Source organism: Girardinichthys multiradiatus, chromosome 13 (genome assembly GCF_021462225.1).
Source record: "Girardinichthys multiradiatus isolate DD_20200921_A chromosome 13, DD_fGirMul_XY1, whole genome shotgun sequence".
Classification (NCBI taxonomy): Eukaryota; Metazoa; Chordata; class Actinopteri; order Cyprinodontiformes; family Goodeidae; genus Girardinichthys; species Girardinichthys multiradiatus.
In genome coordinates this window covers 37,840,178-37,854,811 of record NC_061806.1, presented here as the reverse complement: position 1 = coordinate 37,854,811, position 14,634 = coordinate 37,840,178, and the positions used below count along the sequence as shown (strand labels likewise).

Below are 14,634 nucleotides of genomic sequence, written 5' to 3'. Positions count from 1 at the left end.
CAATATGCTAATATTTTGAGAAGGACCTGTAATATTCTACCCAGTTACCATAAAATACCGAAATATTATGTTATGTTTTCTTAATTCTGTTCTTTCTCTTTGGTATTTCCTACAATTGTGCAAAAGGGTTTAAACTATGCATAGTTTCTTTATTCTTCGCAATGGTACAAGGTCTTTTTAAAATAATATTTTGAAGTAGGTTTTATCTGCATCATTTAGATTCCAAATATAAATCTGGAAAATCGATATTGCAGCCAATACTTTTCTTCAGCTTCACAGCAAAGCTGAGAAATACCCAAAAAAGGTTTCCCCAATAATTGCAACAAGAGTGGATAACAATGCTTATGACGCTATTCTGAAGTTTATTTGTAAAGAAATATGTAAAAAAATGTTTCATATTCCTTTCACTTCAAAATGAAGCATTACTTTGAGTAGGTCTACTGCAGCATCTAAGAATTCCACAAAACGTTTATGGCTGTAATGTGACAAAATGTGGAAATCTTTAGTTTTCTTTTTAGTTTTTGCAAGCCACTCTGCTTCATAAAAAACAAATTGAGCAAACTGATTTGATAAATCATTTCAGTCTTTTAATATATAAAAATATGCTTTTATCAAGCAGTTACAAGTAAGGACAATATGATTTATAAGAAACAAAGATATGGCCTCGTACAAAAAAAACAACTGGACTTTTTTGTAAACATACAACTGCAAAATGTTATTTCACAAATAGACAAATATGCAGTCATATAATACATTTTAACAACAAAAACACTAGGCTTTATTGTACATGAATTGTTCTTTGCCCTGTGCTGATCATTTCTACATGAACTAATGGTTATCCAAAATAAGAAAGCCTGAGAAACACCTGCACAAAAAGCACATTTGGTTTGCTGTGACATGATTTTTCAAATTTATTTATGAACTTATGCACTTGATTTTTCTTTGTTGTATAATTTAAAAGGCATGCAAATACATTGTTACGTTTGTGTTTATATGCAAGGCTGACTGATGACAAACCATCAGAGATGAGACGTCATCCAACATGAATGAAACCTCACTATAGTGGTAAAAAACCCAAACGTTATCAAAAGGTAATAAACAATGAGTTCAGGAAAGGAAATCGGGTCAGTTTCTTTTATCTTCACGACATATTTCTTATTGCACTTACAGTGTTACCAATTTCATGAAAAAATATTAAGTGGGATAAAGCTGTTTAAATGAGGCACAGCAGTTGGTTTCTACCTACTCATGCTTGGGTTTAGGATATATTATACATTTATTTCTTAAATGTTTCCCAGCACAGTGCCACAGGTCTATGATTCAAGTACTTCTCAAGCTTGTATCTAAGGATTAACACAAAACAGTTGATGAAATTTAATATAAGTAATGCTATTATAAATAATATCACAACTTCTTGGATGTTCACAGATGTGTAAAATTTCCTCATTTTCCTCCAAAGTGCAGATGCATGAATTCAGATGCGGACAGGCTTAAATATATTAAGTTAACTCTTACAGTGTGCTATAAATCTCCAGTGCCACATCTTTCCAGCAAAAGCAAAGAGCGCAACAGGCGAATTAAGCAATGTAGTTTTCATTTTTTGCTCCACTAGTTTGTTGTTTTTGCAGACAAACCTTTTCAAAAGGTTGAGATAGAAACAAAGATGTGATAAAAAAATAAAAAAATTGTGACATCATTGTCTCTAAAAATATTAAGTGGAGGGGGAAATGTGAGATAATGTATTTCAGCAAGATGACTGAAATCTACCAGAGACAAATTTAATGGAGGTTGGAAGCAGAAAATGGGTAAAGGAAGATCTTTCTTTATTTTTGGAGTGCCTCCAAGTCACTTAAAAAAAACTACATATAAAATAGTCAGCAAACCTGGCTATTGGAGGCGATATGCTCGAAGAGTGCATTGTTTCTTGTAAATGTATTCTTAATACAACAAAAATTCTTTTAAAATAATCACGGAAGCTACAAACGAATATTTTACTTCACAAATGGCCAGAAATCAGCAATAAGGCTCATTAAATTAATGCAGGATAGTGTAAAAAAACATTTACTGTATGTCACAAATGTTATCATCTGTGCTTAATATTACTACTATTGTTAACAATAATAATAATGGTAAACATTGTTTTTACTATTATTATTATTAATGAAATCCTGTGCTACTATCTTTCGTCCTGCCTTACAATATGTTAAAAGTACAAAACAGTAAAAAACTGCTTTAGTGCACATGAAATATCAAATATTTCTAACTCTTTCAACTCAGTTTTGCACAAAACATTACATTCCTACAAGCAATAGCTCCTAATAATATAAAAAAAACATAAAAATTATAAAGTCATTATTAGTATTATTTTAAAATCGCTGTGCTGCTACTTTTCGGGCTGCCATACATTATGTAGAAAATACAAAACACAAAAACAGCTCTAACACACAAGAAATATAAAGTATTTCCAAGTTCCTTTAACTTAGTTTCATACAAAAACATTACCTTCCTGCAAACCATAGCAATAGCTAATAATAAAAAATAAAAAAACCTATATATATATATTTATATATATATATATATATAAATATATATATATCACGGCCACTTCAGAAAGAGAAACCCAACAGGTTGGGGGTTAATAAGTATCTTTCTCCACCTACTCTGGTTTATAATGCCTTGCAGGCATGGCAGGCTGGCTTCGTGCCAATCTTTATGGTTATGTAACCAGGTCCGCCCTCTTCCTTAACTCTAGCCGACATGCTGAGGTACCTCCATGTGATAGCAAGGTCAGCCACAGCCAGTTAAGATGTGTCAGTTGTCCTAAAGCTGTTGCTTGAAGACACTGAGCAGTCCTGTGTAGCTGGGCTGCCACACGAAGAGGGCAGAAAAATCTCAGCAAGCTTCTGGTTCTCATTTTCTCTGCTGGTACATAAATAAGACCTGCCTAAAGAGCAAGTCCTGTCTGTAAACCTTTGCCTTGCTGGACAGTTGTCCACTGCAGCTTTAGCAGTTTTCTCCTCTGCTGTGGTCTGATTTTCAGGCAATACAGGAAGACATGTAGAAGCGGTGTCAAGTGAAGTGGCAGCGTGACAGCTCTCGTGTTCTCTGTGTTGACGGTGGCTTTGCTTAGCCGGGACTCTGTCAGCAACATCGGGGTCTGACCAGCTCAGTTTTCTCTTCTGCAGTGGAGAAGAAGAACCAAAAATAACTACTGTAACAAAGGTCTTAGAGGGAATTAGATAACATGCCTGAATTATGAAACACCGAACCACAAATAAACCAGTTTTCAAAACAAGACGTACAAACTGAATATAACTAATCATAATCTTTGTTTCTCTTTACAGCAACACTGTTTTACTTTCTATCTGTTTGCTAAACTGTCAGAAATATAAAGTGCCTAACAAACGTATTCATAACTCTTGAACTTTTTCACAACCACAAACCTAAATGTATTTTATTGTTTTCTGCAATAGAAAACACAAAGTTGTGCATAATTAGGAAGTAGAAGTAAAATCCTTCTTGGGAGGATGGATTGAACTTTACTGTTTTCTAACCTCACGCTTCTTCTCCAAAACTATCACTGACCTATTCTTGGTCTTAATGATGCTGTAACCTGTGAGGGTTTAACAGAACAGCTTGATTTAATTACACACAGGAGGATTTATTTATAAATAAGTAACTTCTGAAAAATGCTTGAACTGGATTTTATTTAAAGTTATCAGAGAAAAGGGGACAGAACACAAGTATTTGCCGCCATTTTACGATTTTAATGGTTAAAAATAATTAAAAAATAGCTTTTTTTTCTTCTTTTTTTTTTTTACATCTAATTCATAATTATGCGTCAGTTTGTATCGGTCTATCACATGAAATCCAAATACAACATCCTGAAGTTTACAGTTGCAGAAAAACAAAATGGGAAAAAGTTTAAGCTGTAAGAATGGCTTTTCTAGCAACTCTGTACTATGACATCAGTAGTTTGGACATTTCTTCTAAGGTCTAATATATGAAGCTCACCTTGACCGGAATGTGGAGTTGATTTTTCCTCCGATATGAGGCGAGTGTGGGAGTGCTGGTCGGCTTGGATTTGCCCACAGACTTGAATGACTTCTGAGGGAACCATGTTTTGAGCAGCATCTCTATCTGCAGCAGATTCTGGAGGTATTTCTCACTGCAGCACAAAAAAATAAATACCAAAGCTGTGCATTAGTAATAATAATATGTGCAGACATTTGATTTATAAGTATGTTTAGTTACCAGAATGTTGCACATGTACAATAAAATAGAAAATAATCAACAGTAAAAACCAAGAATAAAGAGAATTTTTTTTTTACCCCATTTCAGGTTTCTGTAGGATTCCAAGTATCCGCTGTAATCTGTCTATGGCAACACTCTGCTGGAAACTGGTTAACCCTATAAACAAATATCATGAATGTCAGCTCAGTTGGTTTAGAGGTTTTATTACACTTAATAACATTCAGTTATTATTAATCCACATACCTTTGTCAAACCGTCCAGTCTTTAGTCCCTTTAGAAGCTTAAGCAATGGGTGGGTATACCTGTGCAAATCAGCACACTGGAAATATAAAGACACGTTTTATTACAAAAGCCAGGCAAAAAATCCAGAGGGAGAGAAAACTTTTTCAGTGCAAGGGTTCTCACTTTCTCAGCAAAGATCAAGTCTCCTGGCGTCACTAATGATGATCTGAGTGCAGGCCCTTCAGGAGATAAATGTTTGGCTTCATCAGGGTATAGTACACACTGATCGCCATTAAACTCTGGGTGCAGGGAGTTTTTCAAACCGCCATCCCCCTCTCCCTCAGAGAAGATGTCTGCCTCGTCCTCCGTCTGCTCGTTCTCGCTGGGGGGGAAGCTTGAGGTGGAGGGAAGCGAGTCGTAAGACGGCCATTTGGAAGTTTTGCCCAATGATTTCATCTGTGGAGATATACAGAGGTTTTCCATACTTTTAGGAATGGCTTTGTTATCATTAAAGTTGTAACTAAAACTCATTTCACTCCTAAAAACAATGAGGAAACCTATTTTTAATACTGATAAAAGGAGCTAGAAACATATTTCTAATACATGTGGCTTCTTGCTTTCAGTAATAAAGTTCCACTAGAAGAAAAGGAAACAGCAAGTGGTCATTAAATGGTTAAATCGCACTATGGATGAAGTTAAAAAAACACTTAAAATACCTTTATTGTACATTGCAACTCAAGTAAAACCAATTTTAACTAACACATTACAGTCAAGCTTGTTCTTGGTACCGGCACCTTTTCTCTAAAAAGAAATAACATCATATTGTGGGGGGAAAATGAAAAAGGCAAAATCAACAAATAAAAAAACTATACAATAGGGCTGCACAATTTATTGCAAGTTTATCCTTATTGCGTATCACTCTATGCAATACAAATATCGCAAAGAACTCCAAGGACTGCAATAAATGTTAGCTAATTATTTAAAGATCAGGGTCTTTCTGCCTGTAATATATTTACATACACTTGTTGTTTAATGCAGAATTAGACGTTTTTAGTAGATGAAGAGGTGTTGAGATGCTTAAGTCATTAAGAAACAGAAGAAACATTTTCAATAAAACCTTGTTGTTGAGATGATAGCTGGATAATTATTTGTTTATTTCAGATCATTGTTGCAACATAATATCACATATTGGATGTTTTCCGAATATCATGCAGCCCTACTATAGAAATGAAAGGTTAAAAAAGAAAAAAGGAAAGAAGAAAAACCGTCCGTGTTAATTGTTGAGTTTCCAACCTCTTCACATTTGTAATTAATGTTAGAAAACTGGGAGATTAACCAGTTCGGCTTTTAAAGAGATCAAATTCAATCGGTATCTGTTTTCTGTTTTTAGATAAATGAGTAGATGAATCCATCTTTATTCTTCGGTAAATGGAACAAATAAGGAATTTTCAAGCTTCCATCTGCATATTAAGCAAAAACGCCACTGCTTACTTATTATGAAACCAATATCAGCAAACTAGTTTTAAGGAGCTTTGGGTAATGTCTGGCTCATGTTTGAGCAAGCATAACGTAAGGAAGATAAGGACAGAGTCAGTGATCAACTTTGACTGTTTATAACACTGGGTGGCAGTAAACAGTGGATCTGTACCAGACGTTAATGAACTCAAAGTGCCAGAGCCACTGGTGTAGACACTTTGAGTTAAACTATGATTGTGGGCAGTCCTTGACACTGAGGTTTGAATTGTAAAAAGTTGATTAGCTCTAACCAGGATCGGCAGCTGAAATACAGACAACTGAATTGTTCTTTCCTGTCCTCAAGACTACTTTCCCCCCCACATTTCAGGCTACTTCTCTTGGCACTTGTTTTCAGAATCAGAAGAGAGCTATTTGAGACCTTTGCCAAAAATAATCTAGTAATGGACCAGTTGAAATGAACAAAATTCACATTTTCTGTTTCAGTTAAAGGCATCGAAGCTGAAAACTCAGACTTTCTTAGTCTTTAAAAGAATCATCCAACAACATGCAGTTTGCTGTGCTTTGTTTTGGGTTTAGTAATGTACAGAGAAGGTAAGTGACATGTTGCAATTCCTTCATTTTCTGTTGGATTCAAAACGATGTCCTTTATCTGGGAAGATGTAGCACATTTTTTTCATTAATGGTCAGTTTTTATTAGATTCAAAGGTTAAGTGAAGAAGTTCACACAAATGAGTTTGCAACTAAAATCATTTACAAGGTCAGACGTTAAAAGAACATCAGACACCCGTCCAGTAATACCTGATCAGTTTATTTCTAATTTAATTAGAATTAGAGATTCGCCAATGACTCAACCAGAGACAGAAATCGACCCTTTTCCCTTAATCACCTCGATTGGTGATCAGCAGGTTGGATCCTTAAAAAACATATTTGTTCCACTGCTGATTAAATGCATCAGGATTAGATCATTTTAGCCTATAATCACATTAGCTTTCAGCAAGCCTTAAAAAGGCCCTTTAGATAAAGGTTAGTGAATATACTTCAGGTCCTATAGTCCTCAAAAAGAAGAAACAGAAATTCAGTTAAAATAAAAATAGGCAGATCACACCTAAAGGAAAACTGCAAATTTGTATCAGCCAGGAAAAGCCTGATTGATGAATCGCTTAATTTATGACCTATGCAAATGATTCCTAAAAAAAAAACTGCCTGAAAATGTAAACAGAAATTTTGGTTCAAGCTGTAAAAGGCTTTCAGTAACAACAGTGCAACAAGCACTTTTTAAAAGACAAATGAAGGATTTATTATTTGCATATAAGGACGGGACAATACTGCAAGAAAAAATAATCTATTTTTCAGTAATACCTAGACCTTGATTTCTGAAACTACTACAACAAACATGTTTTACACATAAACAACACATATTTCGAAAAGTGGGAACTGGACTGCAATATTGTAATCAAACACGATATAAGACTTCTTATATAAAATAATATAATATAATGACTGTTGTATAAGTGGTTAGTTACACATTTAAGTCAAATTGACAGAAACTATTTTTTAAACATTTTTCAGCATAAATATGCTTTACCATTGTTATTTTTGTTATGTTTAATAACTAAAAAAGGCTCTCAAGACTACACAACCACCGTTTTAAAAACTGCCACCAATTGGTCAATAGACGGAAAATAAAACAGTCTGCAACTGTAAATGGATCCCTTCAAATGGAGGGAAATGGTCTCGGATCTGCTGTTCAACTCTATGCTGAATTGGATTTTTATTTGAGATATATGTCAGAATTTGTTCTCTTTTGTGTGTTTTTTTTTTTTTTTTTTATCTAGGTAAAAAATATTAAATGAAAATGAAGAAAAAACACTATTATACAAGAGGGTGCCTAAAAGTTCACCACAAGCCTGGAAATAAATCATCTGAAACACACGCACCCTCTTATACAACACACCTCTGCTCATATGAAACCAATGTACCCAACATTTTCAACCCAGTTAGGTAAACACAGAACAGCTATGCTCATTTTACTAAGAATGAACCATAAATGTTTGAATTATTGACTGAATTTCAGCATGGTTGTCCTGCTCCATTGTGCCTCATAAAACGTTTAACTGTACGATTTAACGTGTAAAATACTCGTGATTTTTCTTAAATAAGAGTTCATAATTCTTACCTTTCTGCTTGAAAAATCCAGAAACTGACTACTAGCAAACTGTACTTTGAATCGATAAACTACTCCTGACAAGCGGAGGGACGTCGGACACCGAACTAACGGTGAATAAGCTCAGCTGTGAGTCCTGTCCTGTTCCCTGGTTCAGCGTCAGCTCCTCCCTGTTCCTCCAGTCGTCTGTGTGTCGTGTTTCCTGCACTCTGTGTATATCTCCGATCTGAACAGACAGTACTGGCACGGTGAAACGCAACGGCCGCCGCACGTGCTCGAAGAGGTACGGCGCTGCGATTGGACGAGAAGCAAGGACGCTCTCATTGGATGAAAGTCTCAACCAATCGGCGGCAGCCTTAGCTTCGGGTTGGTCTGTACACGCGGTGATACCGCCTCATCTCCTCGAGCCGCACGTGTTGGTGTTGTGGCTCGAGGAAGAGGGGAGCGGCACGTGGCTGCTGCTGGCAACTGTTAAAAATTTAGCTGTTCATAATGGGGTCACACTTGTCTTCTTTCAGTGGATATAACGCAACAACTGAGTGAGATAAACAACAGGTCACGTTTACTGTGTATTTATGCATAGACACTCCATTAAATCATAGTTTTTACCTTTTCTATCAGCCAATCACATCAGACACTAGGTCTCAAATATGTTGTCTACAGACAGCAACGTGACTTAAGTAACATACTGTGTAAGAGTTGATGAGGAAAAAAATGTTTTTATTTTTACATTTTCCTTATTTAGGGACCAATACATTCTGCAAGTTGTGTTGTTTGTGGTTAAAGCTTTAGTATTAATCCTTAATTATTCACAAGTATTTAATCATCAATGTAAGTTTACACTGTAAAATGTAACATGTTGTTTGAACTTAAAAATACAAGTGAAAGCTTTTCAAAGTCAGAGGTTGCTAAGTAGCTCCAGCTTTAATTTCCAATATAGCTACCAAGCATTTAAAATGTACTGAAAGTTGCAGGTGTAAACTATTTCTTAGCAGTTCTGTCAGTTTATATTTCAGTAGACCAGTTGAACTGTACATCTATTTGTTAACTTACTCCTTTTGTATGGAAGCAAATTGTTACCATATTTCAAATGAAAAAAGGCTGCCACAGCCTGCCACCGAAACTGCCAGTTCTGCCTGCCACTGCCACAAATTGAGCTCGGCCCTGCTGCAATTAAATCAATTTCTCGGCACATTTGCAATGTAATGCAATGCAGACGTGCACAGCGTCCCCTACCGAACAAGATGGGTAGCTCGGTCAGCAGGGAGCTGAGGAAGAGCGGCTGCTGACGTCACTCTGCTGCGCCCGCCGTTCGGAATGCTTTTTTCGTTTTCGAGTTCTGGGCAGTACTTTGCGGGCAGACCATGAAAACGAAAAAGCAATGTCTGCTTTGTTTTGTTTTTGATTATGGCATAAAATGTGCAGTCGTGAAGAAGAAAATGCAAATAGGATGATTGATTACTAATTTTATTTATGGGTCAAATAATGCAGCCACATTCTTAAAATGAAATAGCATTTCTGAAAATGCTTTTTCATTTGAAATATGGTAACGATTTGCTTCCATACTTTGGAGCTTTACAACTTTAAATGACTTTAAGGAGTGTTTTTATTGTATTTCTAACTGGTGTCAGAAATACAGGTCAACAGTATATCACAGGGCACCAAAGACACACAACCATGTACACACACAACCATCCCTTAGGGCAATTTAAAGAGACCAGTCAACCTATCGGATATGTTTTCAGACTGGGAGAAAAATGGAGTACCCAGTGAGAACCCATGCATGCATGGGGAAAACATGCAGAAATGGCTACCCTAGCAAAATTATTGTGAGAACACCTCAACGGCTTCTCTAGGAGATCACAAAAGAACCAAGAAAAACATCTGAAGGACTCCAGGCCTTGCTTGCCTTTGTTAAACTCAATGTTCACGATTTAACAACAAGAAAGAGAAACAAGAGACCTGGCAAAAGCGGTGGAGAGTTTTTTAAAACAGAAAACTCTAGAGCTTTACATAAAACACTTTATGGATTGACGAGACAATAGAAGGAACTATGTGGAAGGTGTGCATCCTGTTACATATGGTGTAAAGCGAAAAATAGGTCATCATACTGACAGTCAACAAAATGGTGGTTTTGGAGTGATCTAGTCAAAGTCTATTTTACATTTTTAAATATATTATTCCAATTGTGCTTTGTATTAGTGTTGTGAAGCACTTTGTGATCTGTGTCTTGAGAGGTGCTATATAAATAAAATTTTACTTACTTACTTACTTACTTACCTAAATCTGTTTGAGATGGTGTGGCATCACCTTAAACAGGTTATGCTCAAATACCCTTCAGTGTACCTAAATTAAAACAATCATGCAAAGATGGGATCAAAATTCCTCCAGACTGGTGTCTAAGGCTCATTACCAGTTATTGCAAACGTATGAGAGTTGCTGCTACCACCTGTTACACAACCAGAATTATGTTCAGGGGGACAATTACCTTTTTGCACTGGGCCAGCTTGGTTTGGATAACTTTTGTAAAACTGCATTAGGTTTATCTTCCTCTTACATTAAAAAAATATTCAATGAGTTGAAATACGGACATGTGACACAAAAGCAAAAAAAAAAAAAAAAAGAACAAATCTGTATACTATTTTACAGCACTGTGTAAAATAGACAAAGTTTTGCCTGAAGATCCAAATTAAAACATGGGGATTTTATTCCCATAATGTTTGCATTACTGACTATAAACTGCACAAGATTAGGAGACATGGTTTCGCAGATATATTAAAGTCTTCAGAGAGAGGAATGCAGTTTTACAGAATTACATTACAGCACAGAGAGGAGGAGTAAATCACTTCTTCAGTGCAGACGTCCGAAAGAGAAGATGTGGAAACTATATGTATTAAATAAAACAAAAGGGGGATGCATCTAATCGGTGTGATAATACTAAAGGGTTAGGTATGAAGTAACAAGTGACACAAAGTTTTGAACAATATCAGTCAATTGGAACTGTCACCTGAATGATCAAAGAACCAGAGTTTCCTGATGGACTGTACAGTACAGGCTTCAGACACAGATCAGGATGTACTTTTTAATGGTTCATTATTGCAACAGGCTGAACAGCATTTCGATGTTTGCATAGGGACGCTTAGTTCTGGATTTGTTTCTCTTCATTGCGACACAGCACCTACTGTAACCATCAAAACACCAACGGCCATGGCATCCTGGGCTGATAAAGAATCCATGGCAGCAAACATTTATGGCCACTACTAAAGGCCCTCTATGCAGACAGATGAGGCCTGGGAATATAGTGTGATATTCACTGTATAGGGAAGATTTGTTGAAATTTATCTGTATTTCTCAGAATTACACACTGCAGGAGGCAATACATAGCTAGGGATGGATAAGTTAGTTATTCCCCTTTGCCCCAGTTAGCCTTTATCAGTGGAAATGATTGTGTGAATATTGGAATTGTGCCAACAAAAATATGTGAATATTTCTCAGAATTATTACTCTCATTACATAGCCAACTAGACAATATAACTGAAATATCCTTATCTCTATCATTTATTTTCTTTAAAAATTATTTCAAGGAGGTCAAATAGGTTTTGCGAGTCATTATTTAGTTAAAAATATGCAACAACTTTCTCACTCATGTTAAAAAAAACAAAACTGAATTTCTGTTGCCTGCCCAGTGTTTGATTCTGAACAGTTTGTAGGAATTTGTAGTGTTTGTCTTAAGCTATGCAGGCTTTGTAATATTTTGCATATTTCAATGAACATTGTTTAAAATATTAAGGTAAGGTAATGTTGTGAAATAATGATTGCTTGGCTATTAGCAAGCATTAATAATTATAAATTATAATTATTAACCAAATTATTAACAAAATAATTAAACTTTAAGTCAGAATTCTTTAGTCAAACTCTTTAACTAGACTAATAACGTTTAACTGGACTACTAAGGAAAAATTAAAAGAATGAAGAAAACAAATAAACTACAAACAAAAGAATAAATTAAAACTGAAACCAATAACTATGACCCATGAGGGCCGTGGGGGCTGTGATGGGCTCTGATGGGCATCCCTGCTTCTAGACCTTTTGGGGGACCGGCCCTCCAGGGTGAAATACAATGTGCCCCTCCTACCATGGTCCCTCCGGGTTCTGACAGCTGCGGTGATCTGGTTCCTGCCCGATGTGTTGGGGGCTCTGGGGGTCTCCCCTGCTTTGTGCCAGGCAGACTTGCTGCAGGGGGTTGGTGTTGGCCCTGGGCTTGGCCTGCATGGCTGGGGTTGGCAGTGTGTCTGGGTCAGGGGGGTTCAGTGCCCTGCTTCTCTGTTCCTTTTTAGCCTGAGTGCTGCTGCTCCTGTGACTTGTTGGCGAACTTCTTCTGTGTGGCGCATATGGTTGCCCTGGGCTGATGCTTTTTGTCTGTCTGCCTGGGACTCCTGCAGCCTTCCAGAGCCAGGTCTACCTGCCCTTTATTGCTCTTAGGTGCTGCCCACATACACCACCTCAACACAAACACAATTATTTCTATAAAGCATAAACGCAACCAACAAGACATGCATTAACTACTTATGGTCAACAACTATTAAGAGTTAACTTTTTCTCATAATCCCACTTGAAAACCTCTAACTACTATGTATGTTAATGGGATTTTATGCAATAGACCAACATGAATTGTGATAATCGTGAGCTGTAAGAAACATTTACTCAAAATATGAAAAGAGTGCAAGTTATGTTTATGTCAGCTTTGCACATGTGGAAGTTGAAATTTTTGCACAGTCTTCTTTGCGAAATAGTTCAAGCTCAGCCAGCTTGATAGATATTGTCTGTGAAAAGCCATTATCAAGTCTTCCCACATAATTTTAACTGGATTTAGTTGTGGACTTAACTGGACCGTTCCAACACGAGTAAGCTTTGAGCCAAACCATTCTATTGTTTTTAGGGCCATTGTGATGCTGGCAGGTAAAACAGTCTCAGGTCTTTCGTTTCCTCTAACAGGTTTTCTAATTGAGATTCCATCACGCTTCCCTCTCCCTCCTGAAGACAGGCATCCCCGCAGCATGAGGCTGCCACCACCATGTTTCACATTGGAGATGGTGTCTTGAGAGTGACCAAAGAGTTCATTTTCAGTCTCATCTGATGAGAGCACCTTCTTTCATGTTTTGCCCGATAAAGGCCAGATTTGTGCTCTGATTCTCTTCCCCACTGGTTGTACCTCAGAAACCAAGGCAATGCATATATAGTCATATTCAATAAATTAAAATACTATTGAAAAGTTAATTTTTTTCCGCAACTTAACGAGCTAATTAAAAACACATTATATACATTAATTAAACACAGATCGATGTAGTCAAGCCTTTATTTCTGTTCATTATTATAATTTTTCGCTTACAGCTAATGAAAACACAACATTTAAGATTATAATATTACATCAGATAAAAAAAAAAAATATAATACAGAATTGTACGCTTAATGAAAAGTATGTTTAATACCTGCTTAAAGATTATTATTTACAAAAGGTCCTTTCAATCTGCTAAACGAGCTTCATTGGAGCGCATATTCTAATTGATTAAGTAAGTCTAATTCATTTAAAGACTCCAGTTCCAGCACATACACGGTATTCTGACAATCTATCTTGCTGGCAAGTAACTGCCAACAGGTTGTGCTACAGCTCTAGGGGTTATATTTCATAAAAATCAATTAGCATCTAACTCAAAGAATGTGAATCATTTCATTCAAACTTGCTTGCTAAAGGAAGGAGCAACAAGGAACAGCAACATCTCTGTTCATAGCCAATTTCATGTTAATTATGCAGCCTTAAAATGGATTATGTTTCATTTTTATCTCACTGTAATGAGAACAGTGTAGTTATACGCCTTAATATATCTATAGAGCAGCCCCTCACAATTATTGGCCCTCCTGGTAAAGATGTGTAAAAAGTTTGAAAATTATTTATCTGTTTTGCAGTGGCAGCAATCTGGCTTTAATTTTAGCACATTTATTCAGCTGGGGGGAAAAAAATGTCTTAAAATCTCCAATGCCACCCATATAAACACCCCAACGGTGTCTGTAAAATGAATACTTGTAACCATTGTTTTAGTCATGCTTTAATTTTTTGAGTTGATCAAAGTGAAGGTTCTGATTTTCTTCATAACAACTATTCAACACTATTTACATGCCAGCTTGTCTGGCAGCAACATCTTGTCTTACCTTCACAAATGTAAATGTGGAGTTTGCTAAACTGGGGCTTTAACTCAAACCATGTTCTTTGGGCAACAAACACTCCAGGTTGTTTAGGTGTGAAACAAAGGTTGAATATGTGGAAATGTATTTCATGTAGGTACGGTGGAGAAGCTATGATGCTGTGGGCCCATTTCTCTTCAAAAGGTCCTGGGACCTTGTAAGAGAGCACGGTATAGTAAATTCTTAACATTAAAAAAATATTTATGCACTTTAGCACACGCCTTCTATGCTTTGATGCATCTAATCAAAGGTGGTCTATGTATAGTTGTAAGATATGA

General features: G+C 36.4%; 1 protein-coding gene across 1 annotated transcript; it reads right to left on the bottom strand.

Moving 5' to 3' along the window:
* Positions 1–565: 565 nt before the first annotated feature.
* Positions 566–8,345, bottom strand: ciarta (circadian associated repressor of transcription a). The gene is made up of 6 exons (XM_047384824.1): positions 8,129–8,345; positions 4,660–4,932; positions 4,498–4,573; positions 4,332–4,410; positions 4,015–4,168; positions 566–3,179 (listed from the first exon to the last, which is right to left on the bottom strand). Exons 2-6 carry the CDS (start codon positions 4,930–4,932, stop codon positions 2,802–2,804), a joined length of 960 nt encoding a protein of 319 aa, XP_047240780.1. The 5' UTR covers positions 8,129–8,345; the 3' UTR covers positions 566–2,801.
* Between the last annotated feature and the right edge of the window lie 6,289 nt (positions 8,346–14,634).

Bases quoted from the DNA above. Each gene is read 5' to 3' on its own strand.
- ciarta (XM_047384824.1), bottom strand. From the start codon at position 4,932: ATGAAATCATTGGGCAAAACTTCCAAATGGCCGTCTTACGACTCGCTT. The intron at 4,411-4,497 runs GTATGTGGATTA...ATTTGTTTATAG, and splicing joins GACTGGACGGTTTGACAAAG to GGTTAACCAGTTTCCAGCAG. The intron at 3,180-4,014 runs GTGAGCTTCATA...TCTCCACTGCAG, and splicing joins AACTCCACATTCCGGTCAAG to AAGAGAAAACTGAGCTGGTC.